This window comes from Fringilla coelebs (assembly GCF_963513975.1).
Source record: "Fringilla coelebs genome assembly, chromosome: 3".
NCBI lineage: Eukaryota > Metazoa > Chordata > Aves > Passeriformes > Fringillidae > Fringilla > Fringilla coelebs.
Window position 1 is genome coordinate 57,550,693 of NC_140030.1, and position 25,346 is coordinate 57,576,038.

At 36.4% G+C, this 25,346-nt stretch overlaps 1 protein-coding gene across 4 annotated transcripts in view; it reads right to left on the reverse strand.

Annotated features, from left to right (window-relative positions):
- Positions 1 to 615: 615 nt before the first annotated feature.
- AHI1 (Abelson helper integration site 1) overlaps positions 616 to 25,346 on the reverse strand; it is an 84,368-nt gene continuing 59,637 nt past the window's right edge. For 3 of the 4 annotated variants that reach the window (XM_084201889.1, XM_084201891.1, XM_084201890.1), the window contains exons 20-26: positions 25,034 to 25,092; positions 22,923 to 22,967; positions 19,577 to 19,642; positions 17,135 to 17,297; positions 15,636 to 15,736; positions 5,275 to 5,354; positions 616 to 1,705 (exon numbers count right to left, since the gene is read on the reverse strand). In XM_084201889.1, coding sequence (XP_084058015.1) covers positions 1,468 to 1,705; positions 5,275 to 5,354; positions 15,636 to 15,736; positions 17,135 to 17,297; positions 19,577 to 19,642; positions 22,923 to 22,967; positions 25,034 to 25,092 — 752 coding nt within the window. In that variant the 3' untranslated portion in view covers positions 616 to 1,467. The remainder of the gene's footprint in view (positions 1,706 to 5,274; positions 5,355 to 15,635; positions 15,737 to 17,134; positions 17,298 to 19,576; positions 19,643 to 22,922; positions 22,968 to 25,033; positions 25,093 to 25,346) is intronic. The other variant, XM_084201892.1, reaches the window with a different exon arrangement.

The window sequence follows — 25,346 nt, forward strand, 5'->3', positions numbered from 1 at the left end:
GGATGATGAGCTGGAACGCACTGCAGGGACGTAAGAGGTGGGGAGCCTGGACAGAATCAGGCAGCCCAGGACTGAGGTAATTTTACACCACCTCTGACTGGGGAAAGGGACATGACTAAGTTTCCAGTACACACACGCAAGCCCCATTTAGGGCAAGGCTCCATGCACACACTCCAAGCAGAGCAACGTTAAGGCTGCTGGCAAATAGCAACTACCAGTGGGGCGAAAAGAGAGGATTTGCTGCTGTGCTCTGCTCAAAAGAAAAAAGTTTACAGATTTCTCTGGCTTCAAAACATGTGCAAGGAAGATATTACAATATACAGCAACTAGTCCTCTGCATCTGGGTACATTTCACACATCAGTGCCCAGCATTGTTATTTTCACTTCTTTTTTTAATGGAATCAAGTGCCCTGTCTACTAAATAAGGGCTTTCTAATTTTATGTTATTTATTGCTTCAGAGGGGGAGGAGAAAGAATTTCCTAGCAGAGTAAAAATAAACTGGACATCATCAGCCAGAAAAAAAAATACCCACACTAACTGATAGAAAGTGTTTTGTTTAATATAAAACATAAATTATTTAACATTGTAGATAATTAGTGAAGTCATTAGTAAAAGTTCACAAAATAATACTCAAATAAAAAAATAGAGTAATGATGCTTACAAGTGCATAAGAACTACAAGTAAAACAAACAGCATAGTTGGATATGAAATATTTCATTCAGACAAAAGAAAGTATACTTGGCATGACTGCTGCCAAAGCAGCCAGGAACTCTGACAAAACTGCAATGAATCTTTACTATGTGCAGCACACCTCATTTGAAAAATACAACTGCCTGGAATTTGCAACACTAATTAATTTTGATAAGACAAGTAGTCCTACTGAAGACAGTGTAGTTTGCATAGGTAGTTACTCCATAACTCCCTTCAGAGCTGAAAAATGCAGTCCAAACACATATTTCATGTCAGGAAAATATTTTTTGAAAGATTGTGTTTTCAGGTACACCTTAATGTCAGCACTCCTTTGGTATTTAACATTCTGAACACTCTTCTATTTAACTTACAGAACACTTTAAAATGCTACTTTGATAACTTATGTAGTGGTTGGGCATATTTTGCTCTAGATCACACTTTTTCACTTGATTCTTTGCTTGCAATGGATTGATCTACAGCCTACACAAATGCCTAAGTGGCAGTTTAATCAGACATCCAAGTAGGAAACATTGTACTTGACAGTTTCAGTTCTTTTCCAGTCCAGTGAGGAGCTGAACCTTCGAGTTCTGTTGATTTCAAGGAAGCCAGGGCAAAAGTCATCCAAAACAGGTTTGCACTATTGATAAGTCACAACTGGTACCATTTTGCATATTTAAGTATTTTAATTTATTTGTTTGTTGTTAATCCTGGAAGGGAGATCATAATTGCAGCCTTCAACGCGTGTAATGAACATCGCCCCAGTATTCAGAAATAAATTACGCCTCTGCGTCACGGTGCTCGAGCTCAAAGGCAATATTTGTCCTTCCACTTGTGCTTAAGTTTGAGCCTCTCGCTGCCTTTTTCTTCTTCTTCTTCAATTCCACCCCACGGGATGCGGGTTCGTTTTCAACACCATTAGTTGTAACTGATGACAGAGGAGTATCGACGCTCATTAAGTTGTGCTGATTTTCTCTCTCATTCCTTTGTATCCTTTTCTTCTTTTTCTTTGTACCTCTAGAGGAAGGTGGATATAAAAAGAGTAAAAGAAACACAAAGTTAGCCCAAATTTAGAGCTTTTTCCACCTACAGCTGATGTGTTAGAGCAATTGTCTGCCTGTCCTCTTGAGCACAATGCTGAAACAACTACAAAAACTACTGTTCCACAGCAGAACAAAGACAGAAAAACCATGAAGACAAAATATGAGACCACTCCACTAGTCTACTTTTTATCATAGCATTGCTTTGAAAAGAACTGCTCATGATCTTAAAAATCAGCTCGTCTTGATCAACAGACAACAGATGTAATTAAAAAATACAAATTACCAGTCTCCTCCTCTCATAAAAGCAATTGCACTTGGTTTTTTTCCACTTTCCTAAGCTCAGACACCAAAATACTTACAACCAGGGAGAGATTCCTGGTTTATTTATGCAACAAGAGCAAGGCACGCAGTCAAAGTGCCTAAGATTAGTTTTTCCATTTGAATATACCTGAACAAGGACAGAGTCAGAAATCGCTGTAATGTCTATTTATTTCTGCTTATCAGCCTCCATACAGTGCCAAAAGGATCGGTCAAGCTCCTGGTCTTGCACATGATGGCAGGGATTATGCAGATGTTACACAACTTTTACCATGAATTCCCACTCTTGGCAGAAGTTGTAACTTTAACTATAAAATGTAACAATACTTTGACTCTAACCTTTCAAAGGAAGGTACTGTCTTTGATCAAAATTTGTATTGTGCCTAGCACAACAGGTCTTGGTTTATGACCTGAACTGTTTAATGCTGCTGAAACACATAAGCAAAGGGATGAATTAAGACTGAAGAATGTAATGTGTGTCTTTTCCACAAAAATGGTGTTACAAGTGCTGCACTGTTGATGATACTGTCCTAATGTAATCGGGTTTTATAGATGAAAATGTTTACACATCAGCCTTGCTAATGAACTGATGAATATCTGCCTGTAGTTGGAACTTTTTTTAAAGCTAAACTGTATACTCATGAATATGCGGATTGCTGCAGCTCTAGTACTGGAACATCCTAAGGAAAAGGTTTGAGAGTCTAAGAACCTCTGTGTTAGGATTCCTAGAACAATTTGAGGAGTACTGCTGCATGAGGAAACTAGGCTACAGAGTCATAATTATTCAGGGTTGCAAGTGCCAATGTACCAAACCCAGTGTTGAGCTGGGTCTTGTGTAAATTTATGCAGAGCACTACCTAGTGCAGCTCAAGGAAACCATACAGTGGGAACACACATAAGGATATACTGGATGTGCTGACAAGCAGCAGCTAATCATTGCTATTCGAAGGGCAAGGTTACTATGCTATTTCCAATATAAAGCTACTCTAATTTTGAGAAGCAGTTTTCATCTTTTTATTATTTGAACATCAGATGTGATAATGTATCAAAACTTAGATTAAGATCACTTTGCATAATTTCTCTATTTCTTCTAGAGTCTGCAGAAGAACTGCTTGCCTAAGATAAAGGTCTACTACCGTCTTGCATAAAATTTGTTTTACTATTGCAAAACCTTATTTTCCACACAGAAATTCTCAAAACCCAGACATTTCATAAGGACTTGTCATTCATGTTCTTTTACAGCAGGTATTGTAGTGCACAATACTGCTCTAATAAGCAAACCAGTAAACATTCATTTGACTTAGCAAGTTGTGCAGGTATTAAAGTTTCACTTCTCCATACTGAAAGTGTGTACTTGTACAACTTGACACTCAATTCTTAGGAATTATGCAGTAAATAAATTTCATATCATATATATCAACGTGACATGAATATTAAGTGTATTTTCACAGAAAACAGGAAAATAACAGCATGTTTTAGGTGGAGCAACTATTTAAGTACAGATTGGACTGGATCTCAAGTCATGTTGATATTGTTGTTAGATGCTGAAATATAATTTCCAGTTAGAATGGCAACACTTGGATGTATATAAATTTTTAAGAATCTTTCAAGACACATTGACTGCAGTGACCAAGAAAACTAGAGTCCTGGCAGGTCATGTTTTTGGTAAAAGTAAAGTGAGAGTTTTCATGTAAAATAGGCAGCCCTGTTTCTGAGCCGTTTTATTATCTGATGTGTTCTGTATAAATAGCTATAAACAGAAATATTGACAGTTTTTCACACTAGTGGCATCAGCAGTGTCAGAGGATTCTTTTCTAGCTTCAAAATAAGGCAACAGCTTGTAGTCTTTTCTGAAAAAATCCTGGTGGTCACTGCTGTGAAGTGCTATGTCATGGAGCATGCATGATTTCAGACAGGAACCTCCATGATGCTCCTGCTCCCCATGGTTCAGAATGAGGGAGCAAATTCCAGTGATTCAAGCACATAGGTGTCTTCTTTCACCTTTTTGAAATGTAACTGAAGTAATTTTTGGGCTCTATTCCTTCAGTGTGACATCTTCTCAGGATAGTCCTAGTTTCAACTAAAATGAAAATTTGTATTTGGCATGACTCAAAATTCTTGAATCTTCTTAAATCATTTGTGATTCCACATTTTAAATCTGCGGTCCCACATTTTTCAGTGGATGACCTGGAAAGGTCGCTGAAAATAATTATTTCCTGAAGTCCTACCAATGGAGTTGAGTTATTCCAAATTTTTGATACTGACTTCTAACAGACTGTGTCAACTGTCACAGTAACTGTGCTTTTAAGGCATTTCCTTCCTTAATGAATATACTACTAGAATAGTTGTGTCCAAAATTCAACACTGAATTCTGTCAATGTGTAATTGCACAGCTCCCTCCTCATCATGCTTGAGGGTTAAACTTTCCACTCACAATTTATTTTCAAATCGAGATGCCGCTGGAGATACAAAATTCAGATTTTTTATCTACTAATAATCTACATAATCTAAATAATCTACATAATGCTATAAATGCAGATACATACCTGAAAAGGCAGGTTCAAATGAGGTATGTATCTGCATTTACAGCATAATCTAGATTATTTATATGAGGAGGGAACCAGCCTGGAAAATGATCAGTGAAATAACTTTGCTTAGGTGACAGATACAATGGCAAACATGGGAAGTATTTTCAGATATCAATTTTTGAAGCAAAAATGGTTGTAAAAGCTAAAGATAGGGTGGAAGCTCCTGTTCAAAATGCTGAGATCTTACAGATCTGCTTACAGATCTCAGCCTTTCACGCAACAGAGAGCTACGATTTTTAAGAAATGCAAGTGTCATCATCAAAGGTGCTGCTGGCATCTTTTTAGAATGTGAAAACCTTTTGGAATTTACATTGATTAACTTTTAGAAGGTGTAAAAATAGCTTTCAGTCTGCAGCAATAAATCCTAATACATAGCTAAGGGATGCCAGTGAGCAACCACATATCCCTGAGTTTTGACTGCCATGTACATTAGAGTCCTTGCTCTTCTGGGGATGTGCATATGTACATGAACTGTTATTTCCTTCACATTTTGGGTGTGAAGCACTCTCCCACTGATCACCCTAAAGCTAACTTGTTTTTCTTGAAAAAAAAATCAACCCTTCCAACATTTCTCACAGTTTTCAAACAACAGTTGTAGGAATAACACTGCAAATTGTTTTAAGCATTTCTTGCTTACTGTGTTGCGGGTGAGTCTCTATCTCTGTCATGTTTGGAGGTAAATTTCAGGTCCCCTGACTTACTGGTGACTGGTGACATCTGTAAAAGAGACAATAAAAGCAGGAAGGTAAAAAGACAACAGACAACGGGGCCAACACATGTGCATAGAAAACCCACCAGCTTCCTGAATAAGGAGAGAATATACCTCGTTTGAAAAAGAATGTCTATCAGCCATAAAATGTTAACTCCTATGTGGTTACAAACAAGGAAACAGTGCCCTGCTATAAAAAAAAAAAAGTAGCTTGCAAATAATAGACAGTTTTCAGGTAAATGTAGAAACAAGAGGTTAGGAATCTACTTGAAGCCAGCTTAAAACACATATTGTTTTAAAAGAATTGTTATTTGTGCCTCTTCAAGTAAAAAATTAGAATGCTATAAAGCCTTCTTATTGCATCATTTTTACAAGAAAAACCTGTGTATTTTAATCCTGCAAGTTTCATTCAAAAGCAGTTCAAATCACTCCAGGTTACTTTGTAGTTCAGGACTAAAAAGATTCCCCAAATCTGGAAAATCAGATTCTCTCGCTTCCAAAGTAATTAGAGGGTCTCTCTACAACTTGCTCCCTCTACAAATAAACCTAATTCTAACAGGTCTCAAACATAATGGAAGAATTCCCACAAGGAAATGTGAATGCCCTTCCTGAGCCTTCAGGGACAGATTATTTTATTAGTTTAATATTATTTTTCTGCTGACTTAGAATAAACAGGATCAAGCTCCCATTGACTTACTGAATTCATGCATTTACACTGCACACAACAACCATGTTCAAACATTAGTCATTAGAATTAGTCTGCTGTAAAAACACAGATTGCTGGATTAGTTTAGATAAAAGCCAGCCTATTAGAATATAATAATGTAGCACTAGCAGGGCTAGGAAGAAAAATCATCTACTTCACACACAAAATCCTTGTCAATACAGTAATAAACTTGAGACTAAGTCAATGGTAAAAGTAAACACAAAAGAAGGAAATATAATACCACTGATATGAAAAATACAAGGGAGTGTTGTAAAGGGAATGACTCCAAGTAATTAATACTTCCTTCAGCATTTATAACCTTGTGCTTCCTTGCCATACATACAATCATTAATTCATTCTTCTCGGAGTGAAAAAAAAATATTTTTCAGAAAATCCTGTGTGAATGATGTTGAACCATTTAACAGACATTTTTGAGCAAATATTACAGAATCTTCTCACTATACAATTACCATAATCAAATATGGACCATTCCAAAGAACTGTAGAATTCCCTGAAGTGCTGCTACAGAAGACTGACCTCTTATAAAAAATACACAATGATTTTTAATACTTTCAGACACCTAAACACAGAAAGTTATCCTTTCTTTTACAGTCAGAAGCTTAAGGTATCCACTAAATTAAGCTGCTTAACTGAAAATTCTTATGATCTGTTTTAAAAAGCAATCATCACATAGCCTTTCATATATTGAAGCACAGCTTTTTAGTATGAGTACCAAGGAAAGAAGTGCACACAATTGGAGACATTCACATAGCTGTTCATCTCACATGGCAACTCATGAGAATCCCTAGGTCTGTGGAGACAGACTCCCAACACTCCACAATACTGTTTATGACCCTTTTTTTTTCATTCCTACAAACTTTCAAGCATGTAACAAAGGAGGAACTAGATTCTAGATCTTTATGAATCAGATATCGCCGCCACTACCTCCTTTTGTCTGTCCCACACACCTTTGTGTCCCTCTCAGTCTACTCCCTGACCTTCTTTTCCCATCCTAGTGATGTAAGAAGTAGCAGTACTGAAGAAACAAGGGGATCAGTGGCAGATGCAAGGAGGCAGTGCAGGAGCTGGTGAAACAAGGGGATGAAGCATCAGGAGGAAGAAGTGGAGGCTGGGAAAACATGCAGATCTTTGGCAAAGGAGGTGTGGTAACACACACTGGGAACTCACTAAGGACATGTCAATGTCAGGAGCGAGCCAGGGAAGGCTGGAATATGCAGGAGTTGAGGAGGCTGTTGATCTCAGCTCTGTCCATTTCTAAACCTCTCAACCATTTGTTATGCATGGGCCAATCTCCCAGGAAGCTCCAAACAGCTCTGCACTATCGTCACTGTCTCTGTACTAGGATGCAGTAAAGCTGGTGCTGGAACAGGCATGGTGTGAGCCAGACACTCCTACAGATTGCAGAGCTTAAATATTAATATAGCATTATTAGGGCAGTGTTTGCTTTAAAGAAAAACACCTTAACGTTTCAGACACTTCTGAATATTTTTCTGTTCACAAGAACTAATGCTGAACACAGTACAAAAAATTAGTTTATTTGTACAGTGCCCCTAATGGTGTTCAATTTTGTTGCCATGTTCTAATTCTACCCCTGTTTGTGAGATACAGCCCACCAGAAGAAGGGAACATTAGTTCATGTCAACTGTAGAATCTTGGCTTTTCCAAAGGGTTTTTTTTCTTTGTGATCATAGAAGTAAAAATTGTAATAAAGTACATATTTTCCTTTTCTAAAGGGCTTGCTTGCTTTACAGCTCTTTCATTTCATACTTAACATTCCCTTTTGCTGCCACATAAGAAGCAACGAAAGCATATAAATAAAGGCAAAATACACAAAAGCATATCAAGTTCCTGATCCCTGCTATAGAATTCACAGCAGTAAATCAAGCACTAAACCCTTCCTCTGCAACTTGTGGGAACAATCAGGTATTTCAGAACACACTTTCTAAAAGAACCTGAAGCAGAGGGCATCTAAAGGAAATACTAAGGACTATAGTCCCATCCCAAATCTACATGTTTGGTGGTGCTTTCCTTTGGGCTGCGCAGAGTTGTCCCTAAGACTGGTCTGCAGAGATTCTCTGGCAGACTAGGAGAGGAGGTAGATGGACAAATAGAGTAATGCAGGAAATCTATTCAGATGATTCAAGCCATGACAGTAAATGAGTTTGCTCTATAGCCTACAGAGGAACTCTCCCATAGAAGCTGTTTCTACAGAACTTCATCTAATTAAAAACTCATTGGATCACAGATGGCAAGAATGAACATGTCTCTGTGCCTTTTCATGCTCATCTTTAGGACACTACACTCAGTACTAACCCTGTATCTTATTTTCTATTATGCAGTCCGTGGATAAGATTCACAGCCACGTATTTAACTACCCAAAACGATGCCAATGCCTGCTGTCAAAACTGTTCTAACAAGTCAAGCTCAGGAGAAATGTGACACCACACCTCACTCATCATTTTCTTCCCTGCTATTCTGCATCCGTCCACACATTTCCCCACTAAATAAACAACAGGCAAAGACCTTTGCTAGCAGAATTACATATTGCCAGGGCCTTCCTATTTAAAATGCAATTAACTTACAATTAAGTGTTGTTAAAGAACAAGCCCCTTCAGTGTTTTTAAAGAACAAGCCTGTGTAAATCAGTCTGACCATATTCTGGCCCTTATAGCTAACAGTATTAGCTTAGATGTGAGAATCTAGAAGAACTGTGGCTCAGTATATAAGACAGACATTGGCATGATTTTCTCTCTTTTGAATAAAAGGAAAAATCTGTGGGTGACAACTGTAGTCATGGCTTAACACCAGCAAATACTGCATCTCAGAAATCAAATCCACTACATGAGTTTTTGAGGGATAACAAAAGGGGGAGGAGGAAGAGTGGAGACAAGATACTTCAGATTGAAGCAGTATGGTTTGTAACACCTGTTTTCAGTCTTAACGATTTAGCCTCTGGGAATTTATATGGGATCACAGCTTTGCATTAACATTTGCATCAAAAAGTTTGATTCTCTTCAGAAAGAGGCTAAGAGAGGAGAAAAATGGGGAAGGGAGAAGTTAGCTTGCTCCTGAGATAATATGTGTCACTAAACAGCATTTTTGGTTCCGCTTGACCAACTCAGTGGCTCAGCCTGATTCTTCCTATCTTTAAACAGACTGGTCACCTACACTAAACGTCTATGTATGAAGTTCCCCCTTCTCTTTTTTCCCCCAACAGGTATTAATTTGCTTATAAACCAGAATGACTCAAGCAATACAGGTGTAAATATTTCTTGAGACAGAACACATAGCTACTAGCTTACAAATAAAGTAGCACCACACATGCTTAAGAGAGAGTAATTCAACTTGCATGTGCAGCTGACACACTGGAGGGAAGGGATGCCATCCAGAGGCACCGCAAGAAGCTTGAGAGCTGGGTCTATGCAAACCTCATGAAGTTCAACAAAGCAAAGTACAAAGCCCTACACCTGGGCTGTACCTGTGCAATCCCAGACACTATAGGGATTGCACAGAGGCTGGGAAGAGAGTGCAGCCTTGTGGAGAAGGATTTGGGGGTGATGGCTGATGACAAACTCAACATGAGCCAGCCATGTGTGCTCACAGCCCAGAAGGCCAAACAAATCCCGGGCTGTATCCAAAGGAGTGTGGTCAGGCAGGTCATAGGAGGTGATCTGGCCTCTCTACCCTGCTCTTGTGAGACTCCACCTGGAGTGCTGTGCCCAGTTCTGGACATGGAACTGGTGGAGCAAATCCAGAGGAGGGTCACAAAGTTGATTAGAGGACTGGAGCACCACTCCTATGAAGACAGGCTGAGAAAGCTTGGGCAGTTCAGCCTGGAGAAGAGAAGATTGTGTGGACAATGTGTGGAGACCTCATAACCTTTCAGTGTCTCAAGAAGCCCTACAGAGAAGCTAGACAGGACTCTTTTTCTGTGTCCTGGTTTCAGCCAGGGCAGGGTAAATTCTGTGCAATAGCTGGGAGAGGCACCGCCAGGACCCAAATGTGATAGGACCTCACATCATTGCCAGGGGTGGGGGAAAAGGCACCCTTGGAGAAGGGTGTTCCTTCCAGCCCGAAACTTGGTGGGGAGAAGCCATCTGGCACTAATTTATTGTAGCAGGCTCCACAGAGAGCATCTTTGGATGTGAATCACTCTCTTTGTACACTTTTGTTATTAACATTGCTGATTTTACTGTTAATTTTCTTATCTCATTGCTGTTTACAGTAAATTGTTCTTATCGCAACCCACGATCTTCACCTTTTGTGCCTCCAATTCTCAACTTCATTCTGGTGCAGTGGAGAGGGGGGGAGGAAGTGGGAGCAGGAGAGTGGTGTGTGGATTGGGAGAGCCTCAGTGGGGGCACTGAACTGGGGAGTACCATTCCCATAACAGCCCGTAATGACAGGAAAAGGAAAAATGAGTATACACTGAGAGAGGGGAAATTTAGGTTACATATTAGGAGGAAATTTTTTACTGTGAGGATGGAGAAACACTGCAACAGGTTGCCCAAGAAAGTTGTGGATGCCCCAACCCTGTGAATGTTCAAAGTCAGGTCAGATAAAGCCTTGAGCAACTTGGTCTAGTGGGAGATGTCCCTGCCCATGACAGAGGGGGTTGGGACTGGATGATCCTTAAGGTCCATTCCAACCCCTTCACATCCTATGATTCTATCTCAAACAGTACAAACTGCATTTTAAAGGAAAAACAGAGAACCAAGAAATAGGAAACTAAAGAACTCAAAAGCTCAATATGTTAATATATTAATACTGGGTAAAGATTAAGAAGAATGGCCCATTCCTCATAGATGGTGCTATAGTAACATTTCCTTCAGATGAATGATTTCTTAAAGAATAATCGAAGTATTACTACTTCAAAAGTAGGATTTATAAAGAAATATCTATTTTATAATGCTATTAAACAACATATGTGGAAGACTACGCTGTAGCTTTGCAGATTGATTCTAGAAAAGTATAGTTTCTTCCAGCCAAGAAGTCAATATATTCAGAAAGAGAGATCTGTAATCATATTAGCTAGAAAGGAAGCCCCGAATTATGAACTTCACTACAACACATTCTAATTCAATTGAAAATCACTTTTCTGTTATCTCCCTGAACCTTGAAAATGAACAGACTTCATGATGTGTCAAAAGTCTTCAGCTCTATTCACTGAGTTTCATTGTATTAATAATACAAGAGTTTAATTTCATTAATTCCTTAGTATTTCCCTCATTAGCATAATCACATCTTCCTATTTCTCCCTCCTCTTCCTAAAAGATAATCAGTCTCTGAAGCGTTCCTCAGTAACCTGAAGAAAGGTAACATTAATGGAGAAAATAGAAACAATACAAACTATAAAATAAAAGTGTTTGATGAAACTAATAGAAAAATTTCTAGCTTTTTTTTTTTTTTGAAATATGGAACAAGCTTTTCATGTTTTTTAAATTTTTAGATTTAATAAATAAATTTTAAGCCCAGAAAATCACCCACATGTAAACAGCTCAAGCCCAGGGGAAAAGCATCAATTGCTTGGCAGGTTAGTTTCAGAAACACTGGGCTAAGTATTCACAAAGTCTGACAAGGACCTCCTCTAGGGGAAGAAGAGTGAGACCATGAATTATTTATGTGAACAGTGATAATCCCTAACTTTGTTTAAATATACATAGACTCAAGTTTTGATGACCTTTGGGTAGATTATTCAAATTGTGCAATAATAATGTGGTTCTTGCCAGTAAGCCTTTTCTTTTTTTTTCTATTTACATCGTGACATCATTTTCCAAAGATAAATACACCAGAAAAAATACTTTCTTACACTTTTAATGGAAGTTTTAAATTTACTGTGCTGTCTATTACTACTTCCTCCTATTCTCATGTAACATGGCATTGCATATTTAATATTCAGAATCCAGCTACATGTATTTCATGTAGTGAGTGGCAGGCCATTGAATTATAAAACATGTTCACAAGATCTTATAGCCAGCAGAAAATTTCTGGGGATAAAAACCAAAAAAGACACTCTATCGACTTTGAAATGTTTCTGATTGGCCAAAGTTTTGCAAAACTCACACTATGGTTTCTAATAGAACCCTATCTGAATTCCTGTCCTTTCCACCTTCTTATTAAGGAACCTGAAATCAACATATTAACTGGAGCAGCCAGTTGGTAAGTCCATCTCTATTTCTTGGAATTCTTCATCAGTGCAGTGAGAACTTCACTCCATGAAATTTCAATTGGCAGTTTACATGCATGTTGTAATTAAAGATGATTATGACCTAATTTTGTGGCTCAGGAGTTAAGTAACTCCTAAGGCAGGAAAACAAGGTTTGCATAAAATTATTGTTATGAATGCAAAACTGATGGTAGAAAGTATTTTGAAAGAAAGTTCTTTGAACTAAAGCTTTTCTAGAAATTATTTGCAAAGCTTAATATTGGATCTTAAGTATTACACCCTCTTATATTGTTAATAATTCCACTTTATTTGCTCATGAAGCTCTGATGATTAGCTAGATATGCATGTGGAAAACTATCTGCAGTTGGAAAACTATTCTTAATTAGACTATCTGGTATTCTCAGTAATTAAAACCATAGTCATAGTTAATATTTTAAGTGCCTTATTTAGTCTTAAACAGTACCAAAATCTCACAAGTAATTGCTAGGATGATTTTCACAGTAACTGTTTTTCTTAACAGTGCTAAACATTTGAGTAATCCTCAAAAAGACCCAGAAAGAACAACAGATATAGCAGACCTAGGTATAACTAAGTATTTGGGAAAACATTCTTGTGTCCAAAAAACATACAACTAAAATATTAATTTATATTTTACTGCTTGTGTCAACAACTTAAGCAACAACCTAATTACTCAATAAATATTATTTATTTAAAAAATAAAAGCTTTTCTGCCAAAGCAAAAAAAAGAAAAGCAAAACCAAACCAAACCCCAAAAAAATGCAGGGTTTTACTAAGTTTTTCTTATCTCCCATATAAAGGAAATTGACATTTCCCTTCATCAGGTCTTATACTGAAAAAAAGTTAAAGGAATAGGAAGAAAAGTTGCTGTGTCACTGCTGCAAGACAGGAACTGCCATAACCGATGAGCCCCCTCAGTGGTCATCTTAGCAGTTTTGTCTCAGAAGTCTCTGGTATTGCCTAAAGCCAAAGCCCTGTAAAACTTTCATTCATTCTGGAAAACAGCTGAATGACAAGTTCTTTCTTCTATGCAGAACTCTGCAGCTTTTGTAAACCTATTACACTTCAAGGCATCATAAGTCTTACAGAGACTTGATTCATCATTTGGTTAGCTCACTATCTTCTTGATGGTTTACACGGTGCTGATGTGACTTGAAATTTTAAAAAATCCACCAAATCATCTTTCCCAGTCATTCCAATGCTTTTGAAATCTCAGCCATTACCTCAGCCTAAAACGTGTTAGTAAAGCAATTAATCCCTAAGCACACACATTTCAGAGTGTCTTGTAGTAGTTGAGTTCACCAGGGTAACTAAGCATGGCATAAACAAAAATTTCCTTCTACCAACAGATGTGTTGCATTCCAGCTTAATGCTCCATGATCTTGTTTAACAGCAGAAAGAAAGAAAAGTGAAAGAAAGAAGAGTGCATTGACTTCACATCAGATACTACTTTGTGCGCTCTCTCCAGTGCTCATTCTTTGCTAGTTCAATCTCGTATGTATATCCCCTTATATAACTTTTTCCAGGACCTGCTTCACAATTTCTCTCTAGACTCTGTATGATTTTGTACCACTCTTGGCTGCTGTGCAAAATGAAAACCAATGTATATGCTTGGTTTTGGACTGATACTGTACATTTGATTCATTATGCCTTTCTTGTAGACTACTATAAAATTCCAACTAATTATTAAATATGTAGTTAATTTAACTCAAGATACAAGCAGAATTCAATTTAAGAGCATTAACAATATTAAAACTCAGTGTTACTAAAACAAGTACTACCAGTAATAAAAAAACTAGTGTTAGAAAAATATGTCAGCCACAGACACTTGAGAAATTCTAAGCAATCTAAACTAATCAAAGGTTGCTTCTCACAAAGCTGAATAACAAATATGGGTTGCAATATTAGTCATAGTAGCCGGTGTACATAAAAGTATTGTGATACAGTAAATTGACTAAATTCCTACCAGACTGAAACAGAAAAACATATGTGGATAACAATGACCAAGTCTAATAAAAATAGGTATAACAGCATTTTTCTCTCTTCTAATCCAGGTATGAGTGAAACTAGGTGATTTCAAAAACATCCTCTGGGATACCATCTTTGCCTCTAGCCATGCAGACAATAAACTAAAGAAATCACTAGTAATGTGATTTTTCCTATATTTATTCCAGTCTACCTTTACAGAAGTATCTGGAAGCAGAGCACCCTTGTATTTCCTGGACAATGGTTTGCCTAGGAATTTCTCAGCTACAGAGAGGTAAAGGATACTTCATATTAATTACTACTACTCAGTGTAGTGATTTTTCAAGTATAGTTAGGAACAAAACACTCAGTAATTCAATTTTTAGCAGTTGGCTTCAAGAAGACAGTTTCAACAAGATTGCCAAGTGAGTCATCTCAAAATGCTATCTCTATATTCACCTAATAAAAACAGAAGCTCCACAAAAAAGGTCAACAGAAATAGTCTTGAGTGTTTTAGCCTTGAACACTGCAAGGTCTTTTCCAGCCTAAATAATTCTATGATTGTATACACCATGGAGCAAAAATTACATTAATAACTTGAGAAGTCTCCAAAAGTTTAACTAAGCAACACAGAATATGCTTGGAGTCTTGCAAATCAGACACAAAATATTAGATTCAACTTTAGGAAAGTACATGGTCAAATAATTTGAAAGAAATCTGAACAATACTTTTAAAGTAGTGGTGTTAGTATCATCTCAGTAAATGAAAAGGAACAGTTGTGGAAAGTACACTTATTAAGGATACAAACATTTTTAAATAAAAATTTCTTAAATTTGTTGTTGAACAAATTTTTAATTACTTTTTCTCTTAGAAGATATCCCATGTTTTAAGACAATCATTAGTTTTATTTCACAGAAGGAAAACATAAGCATGCAAAGTTTCTAATCCTCTGAAGAAGAGAGAGTTAATTGGCCTACTTTGCATACAGTGGAATCTCTAAAAACCAGGGGAAAAAAACCCCAGTCCATAAAAATCAAATGACCATTTTTTTCCTGGACTAAAAACCAGGTCCTATTTCTTTTTCTTCTGTACATATTGTATATTCTGACTAACAAAAATCACAGAAACAGGAATGGTTATGCACACATAACCTCTGTAAACTTGGAGTCAATGGGAGATTTGCCACCCATGAGAATGGTGGAAGTAAGCAGGATATTTAATTGCCACATGATGGAACAGCTGATTCCACACAAGATAAATATTAAACTTCTACTGGAAGTATACATACTTGCCTGGAATGAGATCTACACATAAGTATTTTTTACATGAAAGATCAAAAATTAATACAGTCCATGTGGCACACAAAAGACAACCTAACTCTACTTAGAGAATCCTTCCTTCTCAAATGATTACCTTATCCAGTGTCAGAAAACCTTCCTCTGCTTCTGTTGGTCCTTCTGGTAGGAGAGGAGCAGAATCTGGTATTAATCCTGAAGGTTGTTCTTCATATTCTTCTGAAAAGAGGAACCATAATTCACCATTATTAGAGCTATGAAAGAATTTGTGAACCACCATGACATTACAACCTAGCCAAAACCAGGATGTAAACAAACACAGGTGAAAAATGTTTGAAGGCAAATGTTGTATGAAAATTAATGAAAATTTTTCCCATAAACCATTATTTATACTAGCAAGTTTAGATTTAAATGTGATTTATATATTGTTTATTGTATAAAACCATTCAAACATTTACCTAAGAACAAAGTCCATACTGTTAGGAAGCAGTGGATACTTAACAAATGTATCTTACATATTTCTTTTTATTCAATAAGATGATCAACTGCAAGAGCAAATTATTTACTAGAGTTTTTTTCACAATTGTACAACTGCCTCAAAAAATTAGTTTAGGTTTTATCTTTCTTTGTTTCTCAGAACACTTTTTTAAGGCCCTCACTGAAGACCCTTCCTTGAGACTTCTCCCTGGGTTATCTTAAAAGGAGGAAAGGCAGGGCAAAATGCACAGGATGTACAAGAAGAGGACAACAGGGAAGGGCATGGTAAATCTAACTTTATTTGACCCCATCAAGTGAGCCAGTGTTATGTGCAAGTGTTTTTTAGCAAAGAGGCTTAAATACTAGATTTCACTTTAAAGACATAGGGAGGAACTAAAAAATGGGGAAAACCATCTTGAGAAATGTTGGGTTAAAAGATTTGTAAATACCAGTATAACTGATAGTTTGATAGCTTAGGAAGGCAATTTCATTTCTTGTAGTGTGCAACCACATGCTATGTCCACAAGCTGAATATTTACACCAGCACCCTGAGCATCTTTAAAGCAGTGGACTAAGTAGGATGCTTCCTATATTATTTGTTCAAATTCATCTAGGTCTGTCTGTATCAGTTTAATCAAAACTGTTTTAATGTAAAGGACCTGGTAGCAACTTCAATACTCAGATGTGAGATTTAACCATTACTGTTTCTTTTAAAACTTCATACTGAAATCCAGATATTTGGGAACTGAACACTCTCCATTAGAGCAGGGGGAAAATTAAGAGTTTGTACAAAAGCTAGATTTAATGGAAATTGCCTAAGAAAAAACCCCAAGATGTTTGCGAAATGCTCTGATGCGTCCTAAAACATTGCCAAGCTGGGGCCTGAATTAGGCGGCTGTGTTAGAGGAGACAAGGGATCACTCCAGCTGACAGATAATGAAGTCAGTAATAAGCCGACTTATTCCATAAGCTGAAAGTGCAATGGTTAGCTAACTTAATACAATTTTTGCACCACAATAAGTCATCATTATGCCACGTGTGTACTACATAAATTCCTATCTTCGGAACAATAAGCAGAACAGCACTTGGAGCATCAGTTAAACCCACACCGGTATACCAGGAAGACAGCAGTAAACTTACTTTCACCAGCCACATAATTAGCTGGAAAATAGCCTTGCTGTCCATTTGCTAGGCTGCCAAACCACCAGTTATCATTATCTTTGTATAACACTTGGATAATGTCACTGCGATGGATGGTTAGCTCATCTGATCGATGCGCTGTGTAGTCATAAAGAGCCACTACCTAAAAGAGAGATAAGAACACCACAGCTTTATCACAACCATGCCACAGAGAAAAAAGCGCAACATTCACTTCCTCTTGCAGAAAAGCAGCTGAAACCAAAGCTGCACTTTGGTAAAAGCTGAGGCTGCCTCAAGTTTTGCTAATGGGATCAGGGGTGGTGGGAAAGCAGCAGGAGAGGCAAGATAAAGGACTGTGGGATTGCAGAAATGGTTAAGAACATTCAATTCACTAAGATTAGCTTCAAAACAGCAGCTGTTAGTTTTATAAGCAATTTGCTTGTGAAGCAAAAGGGAAAAAAAAACTTCATACAGTCACTTTCTCAGAATTGTTACACCACCTTCAGATCCCATTCTCTGTGTGCTCATGAAGCATATGTGTTTGAATAAATACTTCAACAGTATGACAGCTTTATCCAAGGAAAAATTTAATACAAAAAGACATTGCAAAGTTTTGCTTTGATCACTCCATTTTTTCTTTTCTATTTTTCTTTTGTTTTGTTTAGCAGTAAGCATTTGGATATACAATTTTATAAATATCTGCAAAAAATACATTTATATTCCATTTCACATAATAAATCTATTTGACAGTGAAATTCAGCGCAGCTATACTTTTATGAAAAAAAGTACTAACAGTCATCAGGACCATGGATACAACATATAATAAACTACTAGAAGCCTGCTTTCTACCCTGAATATGAAAATATCAAGTACAATTTCTTATTTATTTCCTATGCCCTATGAACAAAAATCTGTCCTAGTGAACTCTGAGCAGGGAAGCATGAAAAGAAAACAAATGAACTGAAAGAATAACGGAATTGCTCACTTCCCTCACCGTAAGTGAAGAGCAAAATTATGACATATTTTACACACACAGAATGCTGCTTCCCTACCTACAATCTGCACCTCATATTCCTCTACTAAATTGTAAGTAGAGGTCAGAAACAGGGATCATTAGGAGCAATAGAAGGGGTAACAGGATTGAAGGAGACAGCAAAGTTATGATGATACAGATAGGAAAAAACCCTTATTTTTTATAACTCATGCATGCATGTAAATTTTAAGACTGCTGAATTCCACAGTGCTTTTTATATTTGTATTTCTGCTTTGAGCAAGATCACCTGTGAGTTGCGTGTGTAGAAATATAGCCAATGTCACTTGTATTTCCATAATTCCATGTCACCAATTAAACAGATTAAATCAGTTATGAATGGGAAAAGATGGAAGTGATTCTACCATTGTAAATTTTATGTGGCAATCTGTGAGCTGGTCAGCACCAAAGAATTAGTATCAGCATAGTTTTCAGTAGACTGGAAATTTACATAAATATGCATTCAGTAGTCTTTAATTTACATAAAGAAGCTAAACCATGAAATGTGTTTTGTCATAACTCTCCTCCCTGCATTAGGAAAGCTAACAGTAATTACAGGTGATGTTGGCAGTACAGAAATATGAAGTGTAGAACAGAACCAAACTAAACCACACTAATGAGCACCATGACCATGTCCAGTAAGAGGTGCTCTAAAAGTGCCCACTTCAGTTAAGTGACAATCTCATGAAAACCATGAGGTCACTTAAGGTAAAAAAACCCAAAACAGAATGTAGGAATGCAACACTAATTACTTGGCAGAATGAAAAACAATGAAAGGCAGAGCAAGAACTAATTTTTTTTCCCAGGGTCTTTTGCAAGATACTTCTGGTGTAAATGTTATAATTTTTTAAAAATCATTTAAAAATTCAGTCACACAGAAACTGCCACAAACAGTTCAAACCAATCACGTCTGTCTCTCACAAATAAGAAATTAATATACCAATGTGTCCTGTAATACAACTGGTTTAGTAAGCCTGGCAATTTAAATAAAATGTGGAAATTGCCATTATATTCTGTGTCAAAATATGATCAGAAAAATAACCATAACAGGATATATGAAATGCACCTCAGAACCAAGGAAGAATGTATACCACTCACAATTATACCTAAAGCAGTAGACTTTCTTCCTTCTGGTGTAAAATTTAAAGATTTGTCAAGTTCTATTCGGGTCAATGTCCAAGCAAAAAGTAAATAAAATCTATATTCAACAAAATTTAACAATATTGTTTTTCAAGATTGATATAAATCCAGAAGTAATGTAGTTATACAGTTATGAACATCTTTGTAAGAATTAAAAAATCTACAGTAGAAAAAAATGCCTTTGGGATCATGCTAAAAGAAAGACATGCTTTCAAAAGCAGATACAATATAACAGGTACAAAAGATATTGCAAAAAATTACATAATACTTACTGTCTCTTGCCCGGGTGGACAACTGTTTCCTCCTCCCACTCCCAGTGCAGTCAGGCTGTCATCATTCTAGAAGAATAAGTTGTTTTAAATTTTAATATGAAGCATTTTACTAAACTATGATTCTATTTTCATTTTTCCTGTAAGACAGTAAGAATTATCTGCAACAAAATGCTTTTTTTCAAAAAAGAAAAAGCAGAAGTGATGTTAAGCAACACTCAGTAATATTGGCTATTGGCTGGTAGATGTTTAGAAAAAGATATTAAATTTTTCAAGTATGTACACTGCACTAATGACACAACTGGACTGAAGACTATGCAGTCCAAGCATTGCAAACACTACAGCACATATTTGACAAGTTGTTGCAGTGGACTTTATCTCTGAATAATATGCAAAAATGTCACTTCCATTTAAAGGAGAATTTTAGGTTGGTCTTAATAATCAGTACTTTAATTCTAATTGTTCTATCCTCACCACTTGCTCTTCAGACTTCCAATGAATTCAAAAGAATAGGAGGTATATATTGCAATAATCAGAATAAGCCTGTACCTTAAAACAATTTGATTTCTGTAAAATAATCAAATCCTTAAGCTAAAAGAAGATTAAGAATAGAAAAATTACAAAAATTAGTGGAGGAACAACAGACTAGGGGAAAAAAAGGGAAGAGGTGGAAATCCTTTGCTGGTGTTACTTAATTTTTTTCCAATGGTCTTCTAAACAAAGGGGAAACAAATTTACCCTCAATCTTGTGTGCATCACAAGATACACATTACCATACAGAATAAAAATATTACACAGCAATTAAAATATTTTAGAAGTGTCAAATGTGTGCTTTGTGAAGTAAATACTTCCACCTCTAACAGATATATTGCATTATAACCATTTAAATCTGAAAATTTTAATCCAACATACTTGATCTCTTTCATATTTTACAGACACTCCTATATACATCTTTTGTGTGAACTTCTTTCTCTTCTTCTGCTTTTAAAAAATCTATTTAAAATTTATTTTCAGTGTTTGCATTTTTTATTTAATTTTTTTATTATGGTGGTCCAAGGAACATCATTACAAATTACAGAGAAAAGCCTTGCAAATCCTCATTAGAATAAATGCCATTCTTGAGAATGGATTCTTGACCTCAATGTAGTTTCCATAATTTAGCTGGGCTTATCCCATATGGGAAAAAATCACTGACTATCCTGAACTCCATCCAGTCTCCAGATTGTTTTGGTACTGCCACACTTGTACAGACACACACAGCAGTCACAGACAAACTCAGTACAAAAGCCAACAGTTGCACTCAGCTCTTATGATCTACCAGAACATCTAAGCCTACCACCTAAAGAGTTCTGAATAATTATGTACATGCACAGAAGGAAAAAAAAAGTGTAACTGCCTGATTTGATAAACAAATTTTGAACAAAGACTGGTGGAGCTGCAGTTCAGAGTACACTGCTTGTTCAGTGGTCTATTGGTAGTCAGCACTGTTGTACAGGTTTCAGCTAATTCTCATTTTCAAGGTTAAGAGAACTGTGCAGGCAATGTGCTTAGCCTGTGGGATGGGAGTGCCTCCTGTTGCTCAAAAATGATTCATCAGAATTATTAGCAGTATTATTTAGGTATCTAGCTCAGGTACTCCTATTGCCCCATTATTGTGTCTCAATCTGTCTCTCTCTCATTTTTTAATAAAGTATTTATGTGGCTCTCAAACACTGAAGAACAGCTTGAAGAGAACAAGCTGTGTGGAAATAACAAGCTAACATCTATGAGTCACCCTGAGACTATGCTGAATGTTCTCAGACACTGCCTTAAACTTTTAAGGCAACAACAATCCAAAGCACCTCTTGAAGAGGTGCTCTGAGTACGTCACTGGCTGCACACACCTCTACCTGCAGCTGTCAAGGGCAATTGCCACGGCTGCCTACCACACACACAGCAAGGCTGCCTCTGCTGTGCCCTGCCATCCCTTGAGTAGTGCCAAGCCACTCCTCAAGCAGTGCCAAGTACCAGTTACACCACAAGAAACATCCAACAAAAACTAGTGGCCTTTCAGCTTAGAAATATCATTTTTTAATGCTGTGTCACAAGATTAGGGCACATTTTCAGGATTTTGAAAAAAGCAACAGGCATATTGAATGGTATGAATACATCATTCTTAATACAATATTAATGTCTCCTTTTTTTCCTGAAGGATGGAAACTAGCTAATCCTTTTCTTGCACTGGAACAGATGTGGGGCTATAGCTTTGTCCTGTGGAGTTGGTCTTTTTGGGAGGCAGACCATCTGTGAGAAACAGAAACAAAATGCTTGCTAAAAAAGTGTGCCATGTCACACTGATTGTGGTTGAACAAAGCTATTAGGAGCTTTCAGCATTAAGGAACATCCTCAGAGGAAGATAAATAGATCCATCAGTTGATGCAGAATTCTACACCATGGAGCATCACACTGGTTATCCATTACTAACCCTCTTAGATACCCTTGACATTTCTAACTCAAAACCAAACAGAAATGTTTCAAGATGCTGATACAAAAGAGACCATTGCATGTGAGAGTAGCCTGATACATTGTTGTACCAAGTTCTATAGATTCCTGATAATAGCCCTAATCAAAATGTTTATGGTTTCTTTTAAATGTGTCAGTTTCAGTGATTGCTCAAATGGAGGTTTTGCTTTTTTGATGCAGATGTATAGTGGCATGTATACAGGATTTGGGTATTAGATAGTGCTCATTCCCTTAGGAGAAGGAGCACTGAGAAAGAGCAAGTGATATCCTATTGCTGCCTTTTCTGTAAAAATGTCAGGATTTAATTTCTACTACTGAATCAATACTTCTTTTACCAAAATATCAAAATTTAAAGAAAAAAATTATTCATATAGTTTCATATGCTTCTTCCTTATATGTAAATATATTCTTCATTGTAACAGAAAAAACATACAGACTAAATCCCACTTCTAATTAGCCATTAACTCTTAATAGCAGCACATGGAAAACAAGCTTTTCTAAGATTAATTTTAGGCAGACCCTACACATACCGGGGTGAACCCCAGTATGCACACATGGCCAAAGTCATCCTTTCTCCTTTTCCCATCAGTGACAGACATGAAGAACATGAAGAACATGAAGGACATGAAGAAGGACAAACATCTATTGCCTGGATGTTTCCCAGCTGCACTGCTTCCCTCCACTCCACCCCCCCATACCTGCCAACACAGGGTAAGAGAAACTGGGAATATTACTCATGCAAACAAACACTCCAGAAAAGACACAAGGAACGTATGTTACAGCTTCTCTTGTGTGTCCAGTAAATCTGTGACTCAGTGTGGAATAGCCAACAGTCTGAGGCTGTTACCTTTAGCAGATTTCTTCTGTTGCTGCTTTTAGTTTTTGGTGGTTTCTTGATTAGTTTTTTTTAAAACGAGAAAGAATAAGAAATTAACTTCTAGAGCCTGATTGAAAACCCTTGGTTGGCTGAAAAGTTAATATGCAAAACATTTGAAAATTTTACAGAATAAATCTGAGATTTTACTGTTGCTCCATTGTCTTTTTCCTTAATATCCTAAAGGTTACAGATTTACTTAATTGTCTCCTCCCCTAAGAAAGCTATGCAATCTCTTTACTCTTTACTAAGTGAAGTTTTAAATTAAATGCTATGTAAGATGAGACTTAGAAGAAAACAGCTGGATACTGTTAGCACTTTCGTATTTTGTTCTCATTCTCTGGTACTAGCTCAGGACAACTAACTACAAATTTAATCTATGGGAAACAGAAATACAAATACTAGTATTAATAGTTAAATTAAAATTATACTAGAAGTATAATCGGCAAGAATGATAAAGTCTTCTTCAGTCATAATTAATGTGTCCATAGACACTGTAAAGTTACTTCCTTAGGCTTCAGATGACTACAATCCTGATTTGATTACAGCACTTTAATATTTAATAAGCATGGGAATCTATAATTTGTCTAGAGGAAGAAAGGACCAAAACTGCACCAGGCTGCACTTTATTGATACCTGCAATGTACAAACAGAAATCAGAAACACAAACACAGCTGCTGCAGTAAAACCCACAAGGATTACAAAAAAAAAAAAAAAAAAAAGAGAGAAAAGAAAAAACAGAAAAAGACCAATTCAAAAACATGTTAAATACTCCAACTCCTGAAATTATTCAAAACCTCTTCAAGTATTTCACCATTTCTAAAAATGCTAGTTTTTTATATAAATTACTTGGTTAACCTGCATTTATATATATTAATGCATTTTTATTAGAAGAAGTAAAAAATATATTCAAAATCTTAATTTAGCCCTCTCAAAAAAAACCTATTTTAAATTAGTTGCTACCTAGCATTTCACAAAACAGTTGGTCCTGCAAATGTTTATCAAGCTTGCTGTGGTGAAGAACACTACAGTTCTGGTTGAACAATGTACATTTTTCCCTAAAACATTACATATGATGGCTAAATATTTGAAAACATGAAAACAGGAATAATTTAGCAATTAACAGAACACTAATGCAAAACCATGCTTTCAAAATTTCTGGGTGAATCCTATGTATCTAAGCTTTCCATAACTATCTTAACAGATTCTCTTAAACTAGGTAGGTCCAAAAAATCCTAAAGCAATCCAAACCAAACTCCAAGCTGAAACTGTAAAATAGATATAAATGACCCAAGGTAATTTATGTCAATTTATTACATTTCTCTCAAGAATTAAAATTAATGCAATTACAACAGAGTATTAAACCATGCCATTCTGTCCATGGGAGTAGGAGGATTACCATCTCCAGTACAACAGGCCCAGCTTCATGGAGACACAAATGCACTCAGTATTCAGAAGCACCACTGCTTCTTTCTTCATTAGTTTCTCCATACATTTTGTGTTTAATACAGGTTCATCAAATGTGCAGTTGCAATTAATGGAATTGACAGATTCTGTTGGATTTTTATTATGGTGATCAGGAAATCAGAAATAAATGAAATAACGAATATAATTAGGAGAAGATTACAATCAATATTTAAGAGATAAATAATTAAGTAAACAGAGGATAACTGTGATTTAACTTGTTACAAAAAGATGAAGTATGAGTAAACAATGAAAACATGATGCTGCAATGAGAATTTAATTCCAAGTTATTGTCTTTGCTTTTCTCTCTGCTACTCATCAACGCCTGTTTTTTAGTAAAAAACAAAAAATATATGAGTGTGATCTTATTTATTTCTAAACAACAAAAATTAAGTCATGAAAAAAATATAAAGCTTTTGATTTGTAGCTATCTGATTTCACTACCAGCTGGTCACAGCATAAGCTAATTTGGCCATGTAGACAATTGGTTTGAAGACACCTCTTTTTTGAATAAAGACAAGATAAAAAAAACATCTCTCTACAAGAGAGAGAACTTGTGAATAGTGACATTTGATAGTTAAACATCAATTTAAAAAAAATGCAAAGAGAGAATTCCTTACCTTCTGTAGTCTACCCAATAGTGTTCGACTAAGAGGATTTCCTACTGGGCTGAAGCACCCTGTGAAAAGAAAAGGCTGTGAATTTTCTGCTTGTTATCCTTTTCCATCGAATAAACCATTTTATTTTAAAATCATTATGTTAGCAGGGTATGTTTGACAAAATTCTAATGAAAAGCAGCAGCATCTTTCAGTCACAACTATGCATCCTTCAGTGAGGAACAGTTGGAGGGTTTATTTAACTAACAGACCTGACACAAGGTTAACTAATCCAATATTTCCATTCAAATGATTTGGAGAAGTAGCTCAAGCTATG